General features: G+C 42.0%; 5 protein-coding genes across 5 annotated transcripts; 4 read left to right on the forward strand and 1 right to left on the reverse strand.

Moving 5' to 3' along the window:
* Window positions 1-346: 346 nt before the first annotated feature.
* On the forward strand, window positions 347-2,329 carry LOC131287122 (actin-related protein 5). Its single transcript, XM_058316141.1, has one exon. The coding sequence runs from the start codon at window positions 347-349 to the stop codon at window positions 2,309-2,311; it is 1,965 nt and encodes a 654-aa protein (XP_058172124.1). The 3' UTR covers window positions 2,312-2,329.
* A 1,382-nt stretch (window positions 2,330-3,711) lies between these two features.
* LOC131286591 (acyl-CoA-binding domain-containing protein 5) lies at window positions 3,712-7,628 on the forward strand. The gene is made up of 4 exons (XM_058315569.1): window positions 3,712-4,052; window positions 5,337-5,448; window positions 5,624-5,705; window positions 5,774-7,628. Exons 1-4 carry the CDS (start codon window positions 3,992-3,994, stop codon window positions 6,638-6,640), a joined length of 1,122 nt encoding a protein of 373 aa, XP_058171552.1. The 5' UTR covers window positions 3,712-3,991; the 3' UTR covers window positions 6,641-7,628.
* A 716-nt stretch (window positions 7,629-8,344) lies between these two features.
* On the forward strand, window positions 8,345-10,163 carry LOC131287011 (G patch domain-containing protein 4). Its single transcript, XM_058316025.1, has 3 exons — window positions 8,345-8,390; window positions 8,463-8,901; window positions 8,973-10,163. The coding sequence occupies exons 1-3, from the start codon at window positions 8,345-8,347 to the stop codon at window positions 9,925-9,927; spliced, it is 1,440 nt and encodes a 479-aa protein (XP_058172008.1). The 3' UTR covers window positions 9,928-10,163.
* Window positions 10,164-10,550: 387 nt separating this feature from the next.
* Window positions 10,551-13,158, forward strand: LOC131284744 (exonuclease 1). The gene is made up of 2 exons (XM_058313605.1): window positions 10,551-13,052; window positions 13,132-13,158. The coding sequence occupies exons 1-2, from the start codon at window positions 10,563-10,565 to the stop codon at window positions 13,156-13,158; spliced, it is 2,517 nt and encodes an 838-aa protein (XP_058169588.1). The 5' UTR covers window positions 10,551-10,562.
* A 1,084-nt stretch (window positions 13,159-14,242) lies between these two features.
* Window positions 14,243-15,906, reverse strand: LOC131286787 (nucleolin). Its single transcript, XM_058315786.1, has 3 exons — window positions 15,638-15,906; window positions 15,475-15,576; window positions 14,243-15,319 (listed from the first exon to the last, which is right to left on the reverse strand). The coding sequence occupies exons 2-3, from the start codon at window positions 15,518-15,520 to the stop codon at window positions 14,484-14,486; spliced, it is 882 nt and encodes a 293-aa protein (XP_058171769.1). The 5' UTR covers window positions 15,521-15,576; window positions 15,638-15,906; the 3' UTR covers window positions 14,243-14,483.
* Between the last annotated feature and the right edge of the window lie 5,940 nt (window positions 15,907-21,846).

The following is a 21,846-nucleotide window of genomic DNA, read 5'->3' on the forward strand; positions in this document are numbered from 1 at the left end:
GCTGTTGCTTTCATTGCAGTTTACAACTTTGGATCCAAACGTTACCTATGGCTACGAATGCCCGATTGAAAATAATGAAATCAAATAAATTGTTTTGAACAAATGTATGCAACCAAATCTTCTTGGGTCAACAATTTAACATTGTATAGCCGCTATTTACACAAGACTTTAATTTTATGAAGCATTTCTGCATATTTTTGCATTCAATGCAATGCAATGCAGTTACAGGGTTTGTTACGGAACTGAAAAATGTCAAACAGTCCACAGTCTTGACAGTCCATCAGAACAACAAACAACATTCTAGTGTTTACAGTAAACCGGCTGCAAGGAATTTCGTGAAATCACAATGGATATTTCGCCGATCGAAGATCTGAAGACCATACCTGACGTGGTTCAACCGTATCCTGGGCCATCCGGTGGACGCGAGGCGGTAATTGTTATCGATAATGGATCGTACAACTGCCGGGCCGGGTGGATGCTTGCAGACAGACCGGCCTTAACGTTCCGCAATCTGCTTGCAAAACCAAGGAAGGACCGGAACAAAAAGGATCTGGATGCTATTGCCGTCCCCGTGACGCAAATCGGCAACGATATTGTGAACATCGAGGCTATGCGGATGCAATTGCGCACGCAGTTCGACCGTAATGTCGTTACGCATTACAATGTGCAGGAACAAATATTCGATTACATATTCACAAAGATGGGTATCAATACGAAGGATTCGATACCGCACAGGATCATGATCACAGAGTGCCTGTTTAACCCCAACTACTGCCGGAGTTTGATGTCGGAATTGCTGTTCGAGTGCTATGAGATACCGGGTTTATGTTATGGTGTTGATTGTCTTTTAAGTAACTATTCTAATCAGCGAGTGAAAAATGGGCTCATCATTGCCACTGGCTACCATACGACGCACGTCGTTCCAATCGTTGATGGTCGTATAGTAGTGGAGAACGTACGGCGACTGAATATCGGTGGTTCAAATATGATAGCGTTCCTGCATCGTTGTTTACAACTAAAATACACCATCCACCTAAATGCTATTACGTTGAGCCGGTCGGAAGTACTACTGCATAAATATGGCGAATTTGCCTATGATTATATGGAATCTCTAAAGGATTGGGCAACCCTGGACTATTACGAGAAAAATGTAAAGAAAATTCAACTGCCCTATAATCAGACAGCAACAGCTCCAACAATGTCCACTGAGCAAAAAGTCGAAAAGAAAAAGGAGCTTTCGAGACGACTAGCAGAGATCAACGCAAGGCGTCGTGAGGAACGTTTAGCTCAAGACGAAGAGCTGCTGATTCAATTGCAGCAGTTGGAAGAATCCGCCGAAGATGGTGACGACATACGGGACGCTCTTGCTGAACACAGTCTCAAGGATGCCGGCGAATTGAAACGGATGATAACAACAGTTAATTCGCGAATTGATAAAACACGCATCAAAATAAATACGCCCATCGCGGGAAATTCTCTTCCACCCACAGATACGGACAAGCTGCTACAGCCTCCACCGAATATGACCATTGGAGAATGGGTTCAAGAAACTCGTCGCAAGCGGGAAGCGATTCTCGAAAAGCGACAAGCTAGACGCCAACGCAAACAGGATTTGGCCAAACGGCGTACAGCCGCAGCCCAAGAACGGATGCGCATAATTTCCCACCTAGCGCGGAAGGAAAAGGGAAGCGATGATTTCGGCATGCGCGATGAAGATTGGGATGTGTACAAGCAAATCAGTCGTGATGAAGACAGTGACAATGAGAATGAAAACGAACGTCTTCTGGAATGTGAAATCATCCTGAAACAATACGATGCCACGTACGAGGATCCTTTGCTGCTGATGTCGGGTAGCGCAGCAGAATTGTACCAACTGCATGTAGGAGTGGAACGTATTCGTGCCCCCGAGATTCTCTTTCAACCAAGCATAATTGGAAGCTGTGAAGCTGGCCTATCGGAAACGATCGATTTCGTGCTAAAACTGTTTCCGGCGGCACAAAGAAGCAGCTTAGTGGAAAATATATTTATTACGGGAGGGTGTGCGAAAATCAAGGGCTTGAAGGAACGACTTGCGAGAGAAATGCGTGAAATACTGCCATTCGAGTCGAGATTCGAAATTGAAATTGCAAACGATCCACTGCTGGACGGGTGGAACGGGGCTAGAAAATTTTGTCTTACGGAAACGTTTCGCCAATCATTGATAACACGTGCCGTCTATGAAGAGTGTGGCGGGGAATACCTGAAAGAGCATTTTAATAGTAATGTTTATTTTCCAACACCGAAAGTGTCTGCTGACGAGCTCCTTAATTAGGGATGTTAGTGGATAGATCAATAAATATGTTTAGAAAATGATAACAATAATTTTTACTCAACGAATTTACGAATACGATTTGATAGAGATGACAAATGTTTTCATTTTTTCGTCGGCCCTGCTGATCGTAGGAAACTAGGTTCGTACTGTTGGAATCTTTATAAATTCCTTCATTATTGCAGAGTAAATTTAGGCACAGTCTCCCGTATTTGATAGAGATTTGTTAGAGCAAGGCTTTGTACATATGAAGAATATTTTTCAAGTTTATCTAAACAAACAGCTGTTTGAACCCATCTCGTTTAGCTAGGTTCGGACCGGATTGCGATTGATTCCGGAATCGTTGAAATGCGTAGTAAGGAACCAAGGTGTACAAATATAGAAGGTGACTTTATGTCGCTTTGGAAAGGGTGCCATATTTGAGAACAGTTATGTCAAAAGCCCCCTTTTCCGATACCCCCCCCCCCCAAACTCATATGGATACCACAGAAGTGTTATGTCATTTTACACTGGACGACTTCACCTTCTAATTTATACACCTTAGTAAGGAACTATCATCGCATTCATTCGCAGATTGACGGTCGAATGGCCTGGTTGTTTGGAAGAGGTGCGTAGGTTCTGTTGTGGGGATCAGACATGGCAATTAACCCGAGAGCCATCACAATCGTTACGAATGTGCTAAAAGGTGATTGAAACACTACCTTACCGTTCGTTCATTATGTGTATTGTGGTGCAGTTTTTCGTAACAAAGTAGCCGGTTAAAACATCTTTGTTTAATGATATCCACGAAGTGCATTTAACAAAGTTCCATAGTGGTACGTTTCCCTGCAATTGTGTGTACTGTTTTTATGGACTTTTTTCGATGGCGTGTTTGAACGGACTATGTTTCGTTCGATTCAGTGCACAATTATATGTTTGTGTTTGGTGACAAGAAAGCATCGGCCAAAGTGCAGAGCAAAAGTTTATTTCTTTGTGTAGATGGTGACAATATTTCTACGCAATACGGTTGTGCAATTCGCTTGAAAAAGGTGCAGTTTGATTCATCAATTCGATGGAAAAATCAGGCTGAGGTGCTCTTGGGACCACAGTCTTCGTGTAAAATGAATTAAAGTGTGTTCCAAGGGATTGTGGAAACGTTGGGGGTTAAGACGTTGCGTATAACTTTTTAGTGGCGTATGGAAGCGGAACAGAAGAGAAGGGGAAGACAAAATAGAAATGTCAATGAATTACAACAGTGGACATAGGTGCATCGTTCCTGGTCAAAATAAAAATATTAAATAAAGTTGTAGGATATTTGTTACCAACGGGGAACTCACGATTGGAGATAAGCGGTGTTACCGATTGGAAATTGTTCTGAAGTTTTGTAACCAGTCCGTGCGCGATGGTTCCGATGTTTTAGTTTTTGTTACTATTAGAGAAAACTGGTCCTACATACTGATCCAGGCGTATCCGCGTATATCTTCGTTTACGTAACTTTACCGTTGAACCCCTGCCAACACCGCGTGGACTCTGCCCCGTTCAATAATAATAGGCTATTTTACGGAGTCCGCTGTATTTCATCGTAGAAAAAAACCGCTCCAATGCGTGCCCTACGACCGGCTGTAAACTGGAGCTGAAACCAAACGCAATACCTCGCACATATCTGTTCAGCACCGGGGAAGGATTTAGATAATCGCCTTCAAAATGTCGATCGAGGACCGTTTCAATGCGGCGGTCAATGTTATCCGGGGGCTGCCGAAAAATGGTAAGTGCATACACAGTTTCTGCAAACAACAGGAGCAAGGTGAAATCCTTATCTTCTACTGATAAACAATCGCGAGTATTCAATAACAATCCGTTGAACAACAAGCAAAGTTTAAATTGTTACAACGATAACAATTAAAGTTTCATGTTTTACTTAATGAAACACATTTAATTTACGAAAACACACGAAGAAACCCAACATTTTATTTCTATTTATATCGTCTGTTGATTTTTGTTGATGTCTGTTTACAATGGATGAGCTTCGTGTTAAATACAATCCATTTATAGTTTATTAACAAATACGAATATTAAATAAATATTTGAATTTGAAAAAATGAAATTAGACTTACTTTGGCCACATTTAATTGTGCTGCCATCTGCATCATGCCTTCACGGATGTTTCAGAAACAAAATATATCAAACAAAGTTTAAATTCGTCGCAAAACAGGTATCACGTTTACATGGACGGGTATCTTTCGATATCAGTTGAAAGTATTGTGTAGTGATATCAGTTACTGTTTCATTTGGAATAATCTACCCTTATCGGCGCTATGCGAGGGGTGGAATGTACATGCTACCAATATGGGAAACAGAAAAAGAAAAGTTGGGCCCATGGTGCAATGATACAATTGCAATTGCACCAATCGTAATATTTGCAATGCAAAAAAGAAAAGTACAAATTAAAATCTGAAATGTAAAAAAGCGTTTGGTGGTGGGAAAAACCTTGCTGCCTCGTTCATGGTTGGAATAACAAAAAGACTAGTCTTCAGCAGTCCAAAATCGCATTAACACAGTATTCAGTTATAACCTTCAAGGGGCCTCAAAGCACAAGTGGCGCAAAGCCAAGTGACTTGCAACTTGCAAAACATTCAACGCAATGTAGACTTTTGTCTCCCTGGAGTGGTAGAGAAACCTTTGGTAAACCCCGTCTAGCGTCATCAAGCATTTGCCCCAACTTCCATCATCACAACTCTTCGAGCGACAAGGTCGAGCGAATCAAAATTAAAAAAAGGCTGTAAAAAGTGAACTATGACAACAAGAAGCATTAGACACGTGGACAGCACTCATTTGAGATTCAAGAAGTAATAAAACCAGCATAGGTTGAAAAGCGCATCGTACATAGTGTAATTATAATGTTACCTTTATACCTTATTTGGGGCTTACAGCCTTCGTTATGGAAAATATCTCCCATAATCGTATTTTTAAAACCTGTGCCAGGGGATTTATTTACATTTTGTTTTTTCTTCCTTCTTTGTAACCTGGCTGTTTGTGTACATCACCGTAGGACCTTATCAACCGAGCAATGATATGCTACTACGTTTCTATTCGTACTTCAAGCAGGCTACGAAAGGAAAATGTTGCGAGCGTAGACCCGGGTTTTGGGACGTTATTAATCGGTAAGTAGGCGTTGCATATTATTGAACAGTCTTGTAAGACAAAATTTGGTACATTATGTGGAGTATAATGTAATATCTAAAAATGAAAAGACATTTTATGGTGATAAAATCCACCTCTGACGAAAGTCGCCGAAAAACCCTGTCCAACGATTTTATGTGTTTTATTTATTTCTAGTGCCAAATGGGATGCGTGGAACCGACTGGGCGACATGCCGAAGGAGGTGGCGATGCAAAGATATGTTGACGAGTTGAAAAAGGTACGTTTTAGCGACGCAGCATTGCTTGCATGATCTGGTAAATAATTGTTTGTTTCCGTTTATTTCAGATTGTCGAAACAATGTCCTACACTGATAATGTGGCTAACTTCATGGAGTACAGTATGAGCGACCTGGATAATGTTAATATCAGTGATCTGGAAATGGTTGCACCAGAGGCGATAAAAAAGGTGCGATCGCGACCAAACTCGCCATTTGCATCACGCGAAGCCAGTCCGGGACGTTTATCGCCAGCCACGCCGTCTCCGCCACCCATGATGCCCGCTCATACGGTTCCAATGGTCAACGGTCATGTGCATAAGCCTACAGCTATCAATGGATATCACAGTCACAGCCAACACAGCCAGTCAAATCATACGCACCATCCGGTGGAAATTGGCGTGAATTTGGTTACAATTAGTAATGGAGCCAGTTCTGGGCCATCGGAACTTAGTGATGATGAGTACATCGACACGTACGATGACGATTTCGAGAGCGAAACGGCCAACTCGTTCCGTCCTATCGAAGCTGTTAATCATGCTCGTTTGTATCAAAATGGAACGACAAGTGCAGCCGGGGGCGGTGTGTCACTGGCTAACGGTGGTGTTGGAATGTTCCAAAACGGTTCTAATGGGCAAATAAATGCAGAGGTAGCCGCGCAGATAACTCGTACAATCGAACGGCTTAATGCCAGCGTGCAACAGGTGAACAGTCGAGTCAGCATGATCGAACAATCGATGACCGCATTGCGCGATCAACAGCAACAGCAGTTTGCTAAACTTAGTGCTTCCGCCGATCGGTACTCATCACACCGCCGGGCTGCCCATCCTGCCTGGTGGCCTTTCGCTGAGGTTTCACCGGCGATGGTGGCATTTATCATACTTTGGCCCCTAGTAATTAATCGGATTACCAGTTGGGCGCAGAGAAAAAAACCATAAGTAGAAAGAAGCAAGAGCTCTTTATTTGCGTAAAATGCATGGGAATTTCAATACACGCATGCAACCGAATTGCTGGGCAAATAGGAAAAATAACAAGTGTTGTGACAGGGCATGTTCGCCGCGCATTACTATGAGACTTTCGATTTGAGATGGGCTCTACTATTTGAACAATGAAGGACATTGTTCGGACGTAACATTGTCATTGCAAAGTATAGCACTGAATTGTTTATTGATAAGTCCACTTTTCACATCCATTTCGGTGCCCCAGCAATTAGTTAACACAAAACATGCTACAAACTTAACCAATACTTCGCGGTGCAACATTGCTAAAATATTTAAAAAACCAGACAAACCAAACCCATTCCTTACTACTATCAGACCCACGTGTACCTTTACTATACTTGTTTGTACAGTAGAAACTTCAACTGTTCCTTTTTCAATCGCGCAGATGATGATTTAAGTAACTCAATGCAAATATTTGAATAGTTTTTAACCAGAGAATGTGAGGACAAGTGCAATTTATTGTTGTGTTTTTTTTTATGTTTATGTGTTGTTAATTGCTTGATGATTAAACTTGTAGTCCAACGTAACAATTCGTTGGTAAAACCACTTATATTTAAAACATTGTTTTTGGTGCGGTTCATATGCATATTTCGCTCTTATATATTTTCTAAACATTAAGCACCCATAGTTTCTCCCTAAGAAATTGTGTACATGATATTTTTGGGTTTTTTTAATTCTTAAATTATGGGTTCAATCATATATTCATCGAATAATGACTAAGGAAATAAACTCTTATTTTAACGAACAAAAACGAAACGGTTAGGCCGATGGGTAATGTAAAGGGTACTGTAACAATAATATAATATTCCTAGGACGATACCTGTTTCGGGGTTCATTATAGGCGGTGGTGTATAGGCTTTTTGCAACAGCCAGAACAAGCATTGATAGTGAAATTTAAACAAATACACGTAAGTTCTTATGGCTCTCAGCGAGAAATTCAATAAAAACACGTGCTTATATGATGAAATTGAAGAATTTGTGTTTGGTATAACGTCTTTTAAATTGAGTTTGAGAAAACATGAAATGAAAGGACGAGCATTATGCTTGAATTGATTCTCAACACTGTTATGTGTATTCAGTTCGAAGCATCATCTGCTAAAAAGAAAGTGTTTTGTTCAAAGAAGTTGTTTGTGTAAGTTGTTTGTAAAGTTTGTGTTCTACTCCTAGAAGCGTGGATATACAAACGTAGGGATATGATCAACACCCTAATTCGCATGGACATACAAATATTTTTTTAAAAGTACCTCACCATGACTCTTTTTCACATAGTGAGAGATGGTATGTAGGTGAGATGAAGTAAGTGGAGTCGAACCTCTCGTCATCTTATCTTTCTTTTTTTACCCAAAATGGCTCATTGCAACAAAAATGTTATTCTGTTTCAAACCCTGATATTAAAATAATTATAGAACAACGTATGTGATAGATTATCCAGAGCTTAATTTAATTGATTAGGCAAACAATTACAATTATAGAGGAACAGTAAAAACCGATCGTGAGAAAAACAATGACCCGCTCACACAGCGCTCGTCTGTTTGACATTTCTCATCACTTTCCACCTGTCAACTGTCAGTGTGTTTAAAACAAACATGTGCTTGGATTTGAGTATCCTTGGGATAGTAGCAACGTGCTTTGTGTAGCAGAATGGATTTCGCCAAGAATATTCTGCAAAAATACGGTTGGAAAGAAGGTAATTACAACAGTGAGACTCCAATACAGCGTTTAACAGAATCAAGTTCATTCATGAATGTGTTTATTGTAGGTGATGGTCTTGGCAAAAATACTGACGGAATCACTGCCCCGATCAAAGCTTCGCTGAAATTCAACACCTCAGGCTTAGGTGCCGCTCCAGCCAAAGATCTTACAGACAATTGGTGGGAGCGTGTTTATAACGATGCAGCAAGCAATGTTCAAGTTCAATCAGGAGGCAATCATGCCCAGGGAAGCCAGATTAGCGTTCGGCAGGCAGACGCAGTCGAAATATCTACAAAGAGCTATTCTGTGAAGAAGCTGAAGGAACAGGCCGGAAAAGATGGGACAAAATATGGCAGCACATTCCTTAAGGCTTCCATGTTAGGTGCAACTGGGGGAGAACAAGAGGTGGCGGATCGTATCAACATGGAAGATATTGAGTTTAAAGCAACCCAAACGCTTACGGATGAGCAGCTGTTTGCGGCCTGCGGAGGACGAACCGCGCACAAGTGAGTTCAATTAGTCTACACTATGTAAACAAGTTAAAGACATCAACAATCATTGGAACATTTCGTTTCAGAGGGGCGCGTCATGGTTTAACGCTAAATGGAAAATTAGCACGGATTGATGAACAGAACAATAAGCTCCTGCAGAAACTGGAGCACGAAAAGTTTGAGACTGTGATGAAGACTAATGACTGGCAGGTGCAGCATTCTCGTAATGGTCGAAAAAGGTCTAAGAAACAGAAACGCAACGATCAAAAGTGGTTCGAAAAAGCCTCGGTGGGTACAGGCGATGATGAGGTGAAAGATATGGTGCACCATGCGGATTACGTTGTGGCGAAGAACCGGAAGAAAACAAAGGTGCTCAAGCAGACTGACAACGATCTGGCAAATTGTGTTGCCACAATGTTCTCAATCTTGCCCGAGGAGGATGGTATAGAAGAAGAAGTTAAGCCTCCGCCATCATTGGATGATGAGTTAGATCAGCTGAGTGAGAAAATACGCAAACTGGACCACAGTTCGCTAACAATCAAGAAAAAGGGTAGGAAAAACAAAAAGAAGCTTAAGCGAGCTATAACAACCGGTAGCGATGTAAACGACGAGGATGATATAGCAATGAAAGACCCGGCGGCGAAGTACAGAAAGGACTATCGGCCCGATTTGAAGAGAAACAATCGTTTACTGAAATCTCTCGTCTCGCACGAGGTACCGAAGGAGAAGGTTCCTGCTAAACCGGCTAGTCTGATGCGCTCGGGCTCCAGTGATGGTTCGGAAGACGAGGAAGATGTGGTAAAAAGGGTCAACGAAGAGCAAGATCGGTACTGGAGAAAGATGCGAGCCAACGTGCCAAAGATTAACATAATCGAACCAACCGAGGACGATTGTCTAGCTCTTGCGCAGGGACTAAAAGAACGGCACCAGAACGAGGTCAAACGCGTTGGTACGCATCGGGTGAACGTGAAGAAGAAGAAGAGTAAGAAAAAGCACCGCCAGGTGGCTCGGCTGGCGGATAGTTTATCGAAGAAATTGTAGAATCAGCACGCATGTGAACAGAAAGCAATAGCTTCCGAAATCCTGAAAAAGGGATAGAAGCGTAGAAGGCCTTGTTTCTGATTAGAATGTTTTAAGTGCCGTACTATTAAGCGTACATTGGAGCAAGTGTGGAGGTTGGCGTTCCGTATTCAAACGCCGCTATGTCGTTTGTTGTATATTACTTTTTCCTGGAAATGTTAAGGTTGAAAGCAAAATCATGATCACGAGTCAGAATACCGATGGCATACTGTTTTTGCGAGGCAATAAAGTTAAGAAAGGAATCAGTATTTTTGCGATCTAAATGTTTAGTATTTAAAGTATATTTACTTCTTTGCAGCAACGTGTTAAAGTGAGACTAGCATCACTTGTAGGGTCACTATGTTTCAGACTTCCATTACGATCCGAAATGATTTTTGTTTAGCCAACAGTGGCGAAATTCTTTCGTTAAAGGCTCCTAACAAAATAACGAAACATTTGAAATTTGTATGTTCATTTTACGCAGCCTGCTAGGTTTGCGATTTTGTTTACATTCAAACGTACGCAGCCTTTTGTGTGACGTTTCTAATTGCTTGGCGGGAAATAACAATCCCCAGATAACAAATAAACAAAACAGTTAACTCCGACGCGGAGTAAAGATGGGAATTACGGGATTGTTGCCGTTTCTGGAAAAGGCCAGCAGTACCTACCATTTACGTGATCTCCGTGGCAAGTGCGTGGCTATCGATAGCTACTGCTGGCTACATCGTGGCGCTTTCGGCTGTGCGGAGCGGCTTGCCAGGGGTGAAACAACCGATCTACACATTCAGTACTGCCTCAAGTACGTTCAACTTCTCCTATCGTACAACATCAAACCAATCCTGGTGTTCGATGGCCGTCATTTGCCGGCCAAAGCTGCAACGGAATCCAAACGTCGCGAAAGCAGAGAAAATGCACGTAAAAGAGGCGCAGAGTTGTTGCGTCTCGGACGTACCGAGGAAGCACGCAGTTACCTGAGGCGGTGCATTGATATTACGCCCGATATGGCGTTACAGTTAATACAGGAGTGCCGCCGGTGGAATGTCGATTGCATTGTGGCGCCGTACGAGGCAGACGCGCAGCTTGCATTTCTGAATCGCGCCGACATCGCACAATATGTCATCACAGAAGATTCCGATCTGGTGCTGTTCGGCTGCAATCGGATCCTGTTCAAGCTGGACTTGACGGGTAACTGCCGAATGGTGGACGCGTCGAAATTGCACCTAGCAATGGGTTGCCGCGAGGAACGCTTCCAGTTTGCCAAGTTTCGTTACATGTGCATTCTGTCCGGATGTGACTACCTCGACTCCTTGCCCGGAATTGGCCTAGCTAAGGCGTGCCGCTTTGTGTTGAAGACGGAAGATCCCGACATCCGGAGAGCGTTGGCAAAGATACCTTCCTACCTCAACATGCGGCAGCTTTCCGTGTCTGAAGCATATAAGGATGAATTTCTGAAGGCGGATGCTACCTTCAAACATATGGTTGTGTACGATCCAGTGCAGAGAAGACAGACGCGACTGCTGGACCCGGACGAAGAAGGTACTCCGGAGGCATACTGCTGCAATGCGGGTGAATTTTTAGACGAAAACACGGCCTTTAATCTGGCTTTAGGAAATTTGGATCCCTTTTCCCTCCGACAAATGGACGATTGGCATCCGGATGCAGCGGATGAAGTTGACGGTGAGCCGGCGAGGAAGCGTCGCTATCCAAGCATTTGGAAGAAAAATTACAAAGCTTTAGTAGAAGAGAAACAGATGGTGAGACAATGCTCTTCGAAACAAAAGACTGCCTCAATGACGACGTTTGTTAAACGGCCACCTCCAAATGCATATTTCGAAGAGCAGGGTACGAAGGACACAATATGCGATGTGCTGCAGGCATATGGCATCCAAAGCAACGAACCACCACTAAAACGGCTTTGTTATACCCAAACGGCACAGTCATCCATTTTATCTTCCGTCGCGATCGAGTACGAAGACGTGAACGCGTTGGAAACGATGGCTTTGCTCGAGCAACAACCGACAACACCCAAACGAAACCGGAACCCATTCGTAATGGCCACCACCAGTGGTGGGTCCGTTACGTGTCGCAATTCACCTAACGCCGATTTACTGTCGCCCACAAAGATTACGCCAGAAAATCGATCATTGCTGCAGAACATCAGCCCAGTGAAACGGATCGATTATTCTCAGCAACGGCAAGGCTCAATAGCGGCCACCACCACAACCAGCCGGCTGAGTCGGTTCACCCGTGCCAACACAACGGCCACCACTGGCGGTTCCAACAACGGTGGACAGAAGGTGATAAGTAGATTTTTCTGCACACAACAAACAAAGGTACAAATGGCAAGCACTCTTAAATCTACGACGAATGCGGAAAATCCAGAATCGTACAAAACCGGCACCGATAGCGGAGCACTGCATGAATCTCCGACGGCTATCGTGAAAGCGATTAAAAGTAAGCGAAGCCAAATGTTGGAAGCCACCGCACTGTACCTGCAATCGCCAGAAGCTCAACGGTCGAACCGGGGAGAACGAACACCGGAAAAGGGCACGAATCCGCACCTTGCTTGCACCGACGATAAACGGTCCCAATTGGATCGGTTTGACAGTGGCATTGCCATGGGCGAGAAGGATCGAGCGGAGGATGACAATCCTATGGAAGAACCCAACAGCAGTGACGGGTTAAGCTCTTCACAGAAGGAAAACGATGGAACCAGTATGTTTGAGCCAGAAAGCGAGTGCACAAGTCCCAGGGTTAGAGGTTCTGTACGGTTGGCATTATTTGAGCGGCATCATGGGAAGAAAATTGGTGAAGTTAACTGTATCGAGAATGATCCCGAAGAACTGGCCATTGTAATTGACGACAACGACGATGTTGATGCTATTGATATGGGACAGAAAGAGGAATTGACGCAACCAAACCCGTCAGCGAGTCGTAAGCCCAAGGAACCGGAAACTATGAAATCGGCTGCGGTTGGCGTAAAGAACGTGAAATCAAAAGCTTCCTGCAGACGCCCGGGACTATCGACCACTCGAAAACAGTCTTCCAAAGGTGATAATGGAGGTTTAACGCAGAGTAGACTTTCAATGTTTGGCTTTCAGAAAAAGGTAAATTAGATGGTTGCTTGGATGTAAACGCCGACGGAAACATAATCGAAATAATAATTTCCTTTTTTTGTTATTTTAGTCTTCAATGCAACTGGGAAATCAGTAGCCGCCATTGCGGCCATTTTTGACTGCAACTATTGTTGACTGTAGCGAATGCATTTATGATTTAGTGTTTGTTGTTCGTTCACACGATAAGACTCCAATTATAGAACATAAGCCCATTTCCCAGTATATGAATTACGAAGTTATCGTGGATTCCGTTTTGATAATAAAATTTGTTTTTGTTTCTTTCTTGTAAAGCGCTCGATTCCGTGTTGCTTCCGAGAGAAAATATGGTTTCTAGTTGACTTTATTTTTGTTTTGTGTTTTCGCTTACAATTGGTGGACTTTTGCTGCGGTGCGCGGTTCTTGGATAGTTTGTAATTTTTCTTGTAAATCAGAATGAGTTTCGTCGATCGGAACGGAATTACATCTAGAGCGCAATGAGTTTCCGTTAAATTTTTCCTTCTTTCACTACCATCAAAACGGACATTTCTTACGAATAGAGAATTATTTAATGTTTCACTTTCCTATACGCAGGGCCAACTTCAAAGGAGGAGCTCGTGCTACAATCGCGTTGTTGGCTCCTTTTGTATATCTTGACCCTGTTTTATCGGTAATCGAAAGATATTCGGAGTAAGCCAAACGTTACTCCTGACCACACTCACACACACAAATTACCGTCTTATAGATTTTCAACCTTTGCATTGGCTGTTTGGAACCTCCTACGTTTGGATCGCACATTAAACACGCATATTTCATAAAATAATCGCACGAAAGAAGTATAAAATCACAAAATAAAAGAGGCTCTGCAGTAGTTCGCCCATCGTTCGGTATGGTGGCTGGGTCCCGAGTGTCGGATTGATGTCCTTCACTGAACAACTAAAATTAAAGTTTGTCTATTTCTCCGATATTGCATCAGTTTCTTTTCCGCGTTGGCTGTAAATACGAATATGTTTATGAGTTTAATTATTCGTATTATGTTATGAAAAGCAAATCAGGAACGCATTTGTGAGTCACACTCGAGAGTGTGATAGATGGTTGTTTTTTTTATAGAATTGCAGTGAACGACTATTCACGCCGATACATTTGCCGGCAATACTAGATTATAATTTTCGGTTGGAAATATACAAACTACGAAAATAAACGAGTTTGAAAGAATCTTTAAAATATTTTTTAGCACCCTGCCAGCGCGCGGGAACCATATTAGGATCTTCAACAATTAAAACGGCATTTGTAATAATTGTGTTTAATTAGCGGAGCTTGTAATTATTCAGTTTAGCGTGGAGAACTAAAGACTTTAGTGTCTTTTCTGTTACGGATTTGGAGCAGAAACCTTTGAGTCAGAATTTCTTTTGCCCTGTTCTCATCATCACTACACTTTAGTCTAGTCTAGTTTATAAAATGTGGCTTAAGATATTTGAGCATACCGAAGGTACGGAACCGTTTGACCCCAATCACTTTCTGCAGATCCGCATCGCAGATGGCAAACTGTTTGTTTTTGGGATCGTACAAATTACGCTCCTTAATGATGGCCCATATCTTCTTCACCACCTCGTGCCGAGGCAGTGACTCCGCACCACAAAGTGCGGCCAGATCGGCCGACAGAGTGTACGGTCGGGTGTACCCGGACGCCTTGCCCTTCTTTGCTCCACCGGCCCCTTTCTTGCCCTTGGCTGGCGACGCTTGCTTCCAATCCTCATCCGAGTCGGAATCGGAATCGTTCTTACGCTTCTTTCCACCCGCCTTACCGCCTTTAGCCCCCTTGGCACCTTTCTGTGGCTTGTAATCCTCGTCACTGCCCTCCTCCTCATCGTCCTCACTGCCATCCGACTCGTCCTCACTGACAGCGGTGCGTTTCTTCTTCTTCGGTGTCGGACCACGCTTGGCCGGGGTGCCACGTTTTCCGCCACTCTTACGGCCCTTCGGTTTTTCCTCCTCGGAATAGTCCTCATCATCGTCATTTTCGTCATCTTCCTCTTCTTCCTCGTCTTCTTCGTAGTCACTGTTTTTTTTCGCCTTACGGCCACCCTTCGTCTTTCCCTTACCACGGTAGTTGTCGTCCTCATCTTCCTCCTCGCCGGAAGAAGCTTGTGAGTTAACGTACTCCATCACCAAGTCGTCCACTTCCTTCTTGCGGTTTGAAAGATCACACTTTAGGTTTTCCTCCAGCTGCAGTCGCACCTTCTTGGCAGCCGTCTCTTCCAAATTGGCATCCTTCAGAATTGCTATGGAGCGTGTTTTATGAAAAGTAAAGATTTATAACATTACGATGATTCACACACTTTCGCTTCGTTTCTATGCACAAGTGTTTGTACCCGCACGAAACACGTTAAATTTAAGCCTTAGATTACAAGTGTACATTGGGCGAAACATGACTTACATTGAATTTCGGCTTTAAGCTCTGCTTTCGTCGGATTCTTAGACATTTTTGGGCGATTTGATTCGTATGTTCCAAGCTGGTTAAACAACTGACTGACAGAAACTGGAATGCGGACAGATTTATTACCATAAAGATTATGTTTCATACCGGTTTAGACACTTACATCGTTCGCAGGATGCAGGAACAAGCACGCAGATCAAAACTACTGATTTTAGGCAAAATGGAGCCCGCAATGACTAACCTCGTGTGCCTTATACACACCGAGCTACTTTATCTATTTTACTCGGGTGCAACGACTAGGATTGCGGTTGTATATAACTTTGTGAAACTGGGAAAAGTCGACCGATCTGTCCCGTGAACGAATGTAATATTCTTGTAGAAAAACAGCATGAATTCGATGTTTGACCGGCGATGCTAAACGACGCTGCAACAAGGTTCTTTCTTTATGCAGCTATGCTTGTTCAGGTTGGTTTATGAAAAGCAGTTTGACAGCGTAAAACCTTTAAAATCTTTCGCACCTGGACAAACATCATAGGAAAGTGTGAATGGTTGAATCAATATGATCAGCGTTCGCTTACAAGGGTACTTATTCAAATTGTAGAAGGTTAAAATTAATAGTTCCACAGCAATACCTATAAAATCGTAGAAGAAACAATAAATCGAATACGGTCCAACCTCTTGGAGCATGTATTGCTACTTGCAGGTAACCTCGGTATTAATGCTTCATTCCAGAAACCTTGGCTTGCAAGTGAAACTTCAAAAGAGTATCCTGAAAATGTGCCTTTCCTTGGCCTTGTGAAGCTTAACAGTAGGTAACTTGGGATATGAAGTTTGTATGGCAGTTATTGGGTTTTTATTGTCTGCAGAACCGAATAACATTTGATTTTTCTCAACTTTGCATAGATTTTTATGGAGTGTTGAAAAGTGATACTAGTTAACGGTACTTTGTTATGTTATTTATTTCAGCTTAGAGTGTTACACACTTAGAGTAATACACGATAAACATAAAAAAATGTTTCAAGAAAAATTTGCGAAGAAAAAATTATCGAATGTATGTAACCCCGTCCCGTTTCTTTAAACAAAGTATATGAACGTAAATATTCGATACATGTGAATGCTCTTGCTTTCATGAAGCAAATTGACGATTATGGATGGCTAGTTTAGTGCTTTGAGCAAGAAAAAGGGTCAGTATTGCTTGTATTGAATTTAATCCATGCTTGCCTGTACCGCAAACGATCATTAGTGAACGCCAGAATTGGGCCAACATGGTTCTTTGGCATCCGGAGGGGACCTTGAAGGTGGCATTCTTTACCACCACCGTGGCACGATAATCCAGCGGTGCATGGTGCATGGAAGCTGCCTTACTTTGCATTGTAGACCCTTCTACTAATAGAAGTATAATGAGCAGTACGACTCCTATACGAATGCATAGCAACAGGTGAGCATTCGATGTTGAGTGCTAGCGTAATTGGGTGAACGACTATTTTTTGGTTTCTTATTTCAACAAGTCCTTCCACGGGAAAACGAGATGTCTTAGCTGCCAGTCAACGATAGAATAATGCTTTTTACAGATCTAATAAGAAAGAAAACGCATAGATCATGGGCTAGAACAGGTCACATACTATGCATATGACTAAGGAGTGCCCGAACGAGTAGTATTAATCCGTTGTAGGAATTTTCAAGGACCCAGGTGAGTGTATTTATATTAAACAATAAATAAAAGATAGTTTAATGATTCTAACCACAGTAAAAAACACTAGTCGTCCAGAGAAATATTAAGATTACTTGCTTATACTGCCAAAAATACAGCCAAACTGAAATAAAAAATCTCGTACACGGTATATTGTTTGAAGAACTCCCTATGGTATCGAGTTTAATGGGAGGCTTAATTAGCTTAGCTTAATGTTTCGTAATTTCTGTTATAATTGAATTAAAATTCTCAAAATTTTATAAAAACTAACCTTCTTTTTTCAAACGTGCGTTTATTACAAATTACGGGTCATATACCATATAGGTCAATAATTTGGTTTGGAAAAATTATGCAAAAGTTGCTGGAAACACGAAACAAGAAACATGTTATGTGTATTCTACAACAAAAAAAAAAAAAAAAAAAAAATGAATCGATTCGGCATCGTCAAGATCGTCTCAAGTGGAACAAAATAAAAGGATAAAAATATTTCACAGACTATTTTGCTCATATTTATGAAATTAAAAAAAAATATTGAAAAAGTAGATTACAAAAAGAAAAATGTGTAAGCTGAAGTGTTAGCTACATGCTGCTCTTATTTGATCTGCCGTTAGGAATTCAATCTAATTAAGTCTTCCAATAATGTGAGAAAAATTTACAAAATCTATTTTAGAAGTTAGTCAGTGAAACTGTATCATATCCCATGCTAAAAGCCAATGCCATCTTCATGAAATGAAAAAAATTTATGTGCTTAGTATACTTAATATTCATTGAAAACTACAAAGCTCAAATGTCTATAATGTTTTGATAAAATTTATATCGACCCGTGGTTGTTAATGCAGGTTTATATAACTTCAAAAATTAGGCTACACATTATACCATCTTTAAGTACCTTCTCACCATCATTTCATCTTCAAACTACGACATTACCATGAAATTTCTTGCAAATATGTCCTTTCGCGAAGGATTCAATAAAATTTTTGCACATCATGATAACAAGTGATAAAACGAGTTCAAAATAAACATAGAATAACTGTATTAGAATGATATTGATTTGTTTTTATAGAGGCTTTGAGCCTTTCGGCTACATTCGCCTCAGGAGAGATCAGAGGATTAGAATGATATATGGTTTGTGTCGTAGAATATTATTCGAAATATTCTGAACAATATATTGTGAAGTAAATTAATAAGGCGAGCAGATCGTAGCACTACAGCAAATTTACTGTTTATGGTGGCTACGGTAGTTTGCTGAAAACACCAAAAGCCATTGGTTAAGATTAGTTGCGCTGTTCTGCAAATTGGACTCATTTAGAGTCCTCCCCAGGAATCGCTGCACAAGACTGATTCAAATGAAAACCTTTTCTTTAAATAATAGGATCCCGTTTGAAATGATTTAGGTGAATGCCGCCAGCTATATCCATGCTTCGAGAGAGGAAAACACTCGAACACGGCGGTAACAGGCTGTTGGCTCACGGGCGCACGGGGTCCCGAAGTTCTTCACTTTTTCTGCTTCCGTTCGCTCGATCGGTCGGATGGATCGTTTCCTGTCGCGCCTACCGCAACACGATAGCAATTGCACTCCGCGGTGTAGGTCAGGCCAGCCAGGTGCAGAAGCCAGGAGCAATTGCAGCTTGCAACCAGCGTCCGGGGGACTTGTCAACGGTTGCAGTGGGGCACATTACTAGACTTTGGGCAGTTTTTTTGTTGTTCCTTCTCTCCACTTTCTTCAACGTTTTTCGCTCGGTTTTGCCGGAGACGTCGGCATGTGAGCTGGTTCGTTGTTTGGCGGGGACTATTTGTTGCAGCTCTTCCAATCGGTCAGCTTCTTTCTTCATCATTGCCATGACGAGACCGACTGCTCCAAGACATGATATGTTTGTGCGGCCACCGATTTAGCAGCCTTAACCTGGCTGTACCGCGAAGATAAGGTGGAGTGCAGGTGAATCGAGGCGAATTAATTTCTTTCAACGGTTGGCAATTGATTGCTTAAATTAAGGCTTCGGCCAAACGCACAGGAAATGTGCTACGATCTGCACGCCTTCGTCGTGCGGTGGTTGCAAGTGTCGAATGGTGGTGTTTTTATATCGTTTTTTTTTGTGTTTTTGGATGTAGGTATGAGGTTTTGCCTTTGGCAGACCCAGTCCCCAAGAGGTGAGTATGAGCGGAAACTGTAATTATAAAGGAGCGCAGAGTTGATCGAAAATATTATCGAATGACTAATCAAACAAGTAAGAAAAACCCCGTTGGGGGTTAGTTTTTCTAATGCTGCTTTTTTGTTTCGGACCGGATGCGTATGGTGGCCATGCAGTTGAACAAACCGGAGAGGTTGTTATTTAGAAGGGAGACTAGGTCACTTGGCAGTTGATGTCAAGCATCGGTTGGTGTGAAGGGATAAGAAGGTTAAAAATAAGAAATTAATGCATAAAAGCACTGAATCTGTTTGTACTCCCTCATCGAATTGAACCTGAGCAGCTTAGTATTAAATTATGCTAGTAATATATTTTGATATGTGAATTAGCATAAATTGAGTGTGAGATGGTTAACAAATGTTATTTAACTTGACTGACGCTTTAAAATGTCTGGTAAGTTGAGTGGGAGAAATTTTCACATACAATCATCTATTGGAATAAAGGAAATAAAACAATATACGAAGTATTTTTGGAAAGGTGCCACAATTTGTCTAAGAGATGGGAGAAATGTGTAGAATCAGAAGGGTACTACTTCGAATGAAGATATTTTGAAGTTGAATTGAAATGAACATATTTTGAAACTCTTTTCACTGCTCTACATCAAATTAGTGTTGTAAGATCAAAAGCATGAAAAGGTTAGAGGAAATTTAAGTTTAATTTTAATATTTTAAAATTCTATTTCTTACAAAACACATTGAGTCATATTGGAATGTTTTAGAATGTATTAAACTTATCTTGAAAAAATATTAATTTTACTCATACGCAACAAAACTAATTATCAAGTTTAAAACTTAGGTTTACACTTAAAAGATCAAAAAAGGGAACACCTTGGTCATTTTGCCCGTAAACAGAAGAGCCACAATTGAGCGCCGCCACCATTAGCCAAGCAAACACGCTCAGCCGCATTAGAAGAGAAATCAAAATGGCCAAAAACACAACAGCTAGCATGGCCGAACTGATCACGTTGCTCAGTGGCATACCAAGGTGATGTCGTCCGTGGGGTGGATGGGTGGGAAAGTGTCCGGTCTAAATGATAGTGTACGGCGAAGGTCTGCCGGGACGAATGTCCGAACGGGTGGGAACCGCTGGTCCACAGAAACAAATCGCCACAACGTCCGGTTGGTCATGGCGAAGCGCACGGAACATGGAGGCGGGAAGGAAGGAAGTGTAAATAGAACGACGGTAGTGGAACGGTTGATACGGGGAGACGGAGAGAAAAAGGTGGACGTAAAAATAATGGACCATCGTCAAGAATCAGGTTTCCAAGATTTTTTTTCACTGTTGGTCTCGTTTTCGTTGATTGCTACCGATCGCTTCGTTGGCGTAGCAGCGCGGGGACCGATTTCGGTTCATTTCGTTTCAAGATGGCGACGACCCGGTGTGGTGCTACCGGAGGGAGCCTTCCAGCGAACAGACGCCATCGTTGGCGCAGGTGTCGTTCGAGGGCATCGGTACTGGTGGGTTCAAACACAAGGAAACACAAATGAGCGAGAAGAACGCTAAACAAAAAACCGGGCACCGGGAAAACCTTAACGACTTGCGTTAGATTGATCACGGGCCACGGGCGCTGTGGCCGGTCGGATGTGGTAGCAGCATTTTGGTGGCGAATTGGTGCCGCGAGCAACCGTCAATCATCATTTGGTACGCCTTTTGTTGTTTTCTCGTTTGCTGCCTCCGCTTTATCGTTTTCCGCTTTAAACCCGCGATCGCGCCATTTCTAGCATCTACGCAACATGGCCACAGGTTTTGATGCTACCGGACTGATGCTTTGGTTTGGTTGTTTGACAATTTGGTTGTTCTCCTGCGCGATGCGATCTTCTACTGCTGCTGGATGATTATCTAGGAGCAGCGAACTCTGGTAGCACTTTACTAAATCACTATTATTATCGGTATGCCATCGTGAAAAAACTTCTATCCCAAACACGTCGCTTCTAACCAATGCAGGAGATAAACGAGAAAATAAAGTGAAAATAATAGTTTATCCCTATTCCCCGTTAGCTAATCGCGAAGAACTGCTTAGAAGTGAAAAAATAAACAAGTTTACTTTGGAAATCGTACGACCGTAAGTTCTTTATGAACAAGTCTCGTAGGAAAACAATCGTTATCGTTGAGTAAGACGTATGTCAAGGGGAAAAAGATGATAAATCTCTTTGAAATAATTTATAGGGGGTTTGACAACTCTTTACATAATTAAAAAAAATATTTTTAGCCATTTACATTACATTGATATTCAGTCCTAAATATATTTTATGTGGGAATCGATGGATTTTTGTGATTAAAAATCAGCTACTGGGGTTCTCTAAGACAAAGAACTTTAAAAATTGAAACTAAGTTACTTCAATCACTCAGATCACTTCAATCACCCAAAAATAACTTAAAAAATACTGAATTACATAATACTCGAAGCACTCACCCAGCATTCCCGATACAATTTGTATGGGAATCTTGTAGAATTTTGGTTTTTGAGCTTCCATAACTTAATCCTTTGAAGACTGA

Source organism: Anopheles ziemanni, chromosome 3 (genome assembly GCF_943734765.1).
Source record: "Anopheles ziemanni chromosome 3, idAnoZiCoDA_A2_x.2, whole genome shotgun sequence".
Taxonomy (NCBI): domain Eukaryota; kingdom Metazoa; phylum Arthropoda; class Insecta; order Diptera; family Culicidae; genus Anopheles; species Anopheles ziemanni.

Excerpts from the sequence above, each read along its gene's own strand:
- LOC131286591 (XM_058315569.1), top strand. The coding sequence starts at position 3,992 with ATGTCGATCGAGGACCGTTTCAATGCGGCGGTCAATGTTATCCGGGGG. Across the intron at positions 4,053-5,336 it reads CCGGGGGCTGCCGAAAAATG|GACCTTATCAACCGAGCAAT; the intron begins GTAAGTGCATAC and ends ACATCACCGTAG. Across the intron at positions 5,449-5,623 it reads TTTTGGGACGTTATTAATCG|TGCCAAATGGGATGCGTGGA; the intron begins GTAAGTAGGCGT and ends ATTTATTTCTAG.
- LOC131287122 (XM_058316141.1), top strand. The coding sequence starts at position 347 with ATGGATATTTCGCCGATCGAAGATCTGAAGACCATACCTGACGTGGTT.
- LOC131284744 (XM_058313605.1), top strand. The coding sequence starts at position 10,563 with ATGGGAATTACGGGATTGTTGCCGTTTCTGGAAAAGGCCAGCAGTACC. Across the intron at positions 13,053-13,131 it reads TGTTTGGCTTTCAGAAAAAG|TCTTCAATGCAACTGGGAAA; the intron begins GTAAATTAGATG and ends TTGTTATTTTAG.
- LOC131287011 (XM_058316025.1), top strand. The coding sequence starts at position 8,345 with ATGGATTTCGCCAAGAATATTCTGCAAAAATACGGTTGGAAAGAAG. Across the intron at positions 8,391-8,462 it reads AAAATACGGTTGGAAAGAAG|GTGATGGTCTTGGCAAAAAT; the intron begins GTAATTACAACA and ends TGTTTATTGTAG. Across the intron at positions 8,902-8,972 it reads GGAGGACGAACCGCGCACAA|AGGGGCGCGTCATGGTTTAA; the intron begins GTGAGTTCAATT and ends ATTTCGTTTCAG.
- LOC131286787 (XM_058315786.1), bottom strand. The coding sequence starts at position 15,520 with ATGTCTAAGAATCCGACGAAAGCAGAGCTTAAAGCCGAAATTCAAT. Across the intron at positions 15,320-15,474 it reads GCTTAAAGCCGAAATTCAAT|CAATTCTGAAGGATGCCAAT; the intron begins GTAAGTCATGTT and ends CACGCTCCATAG.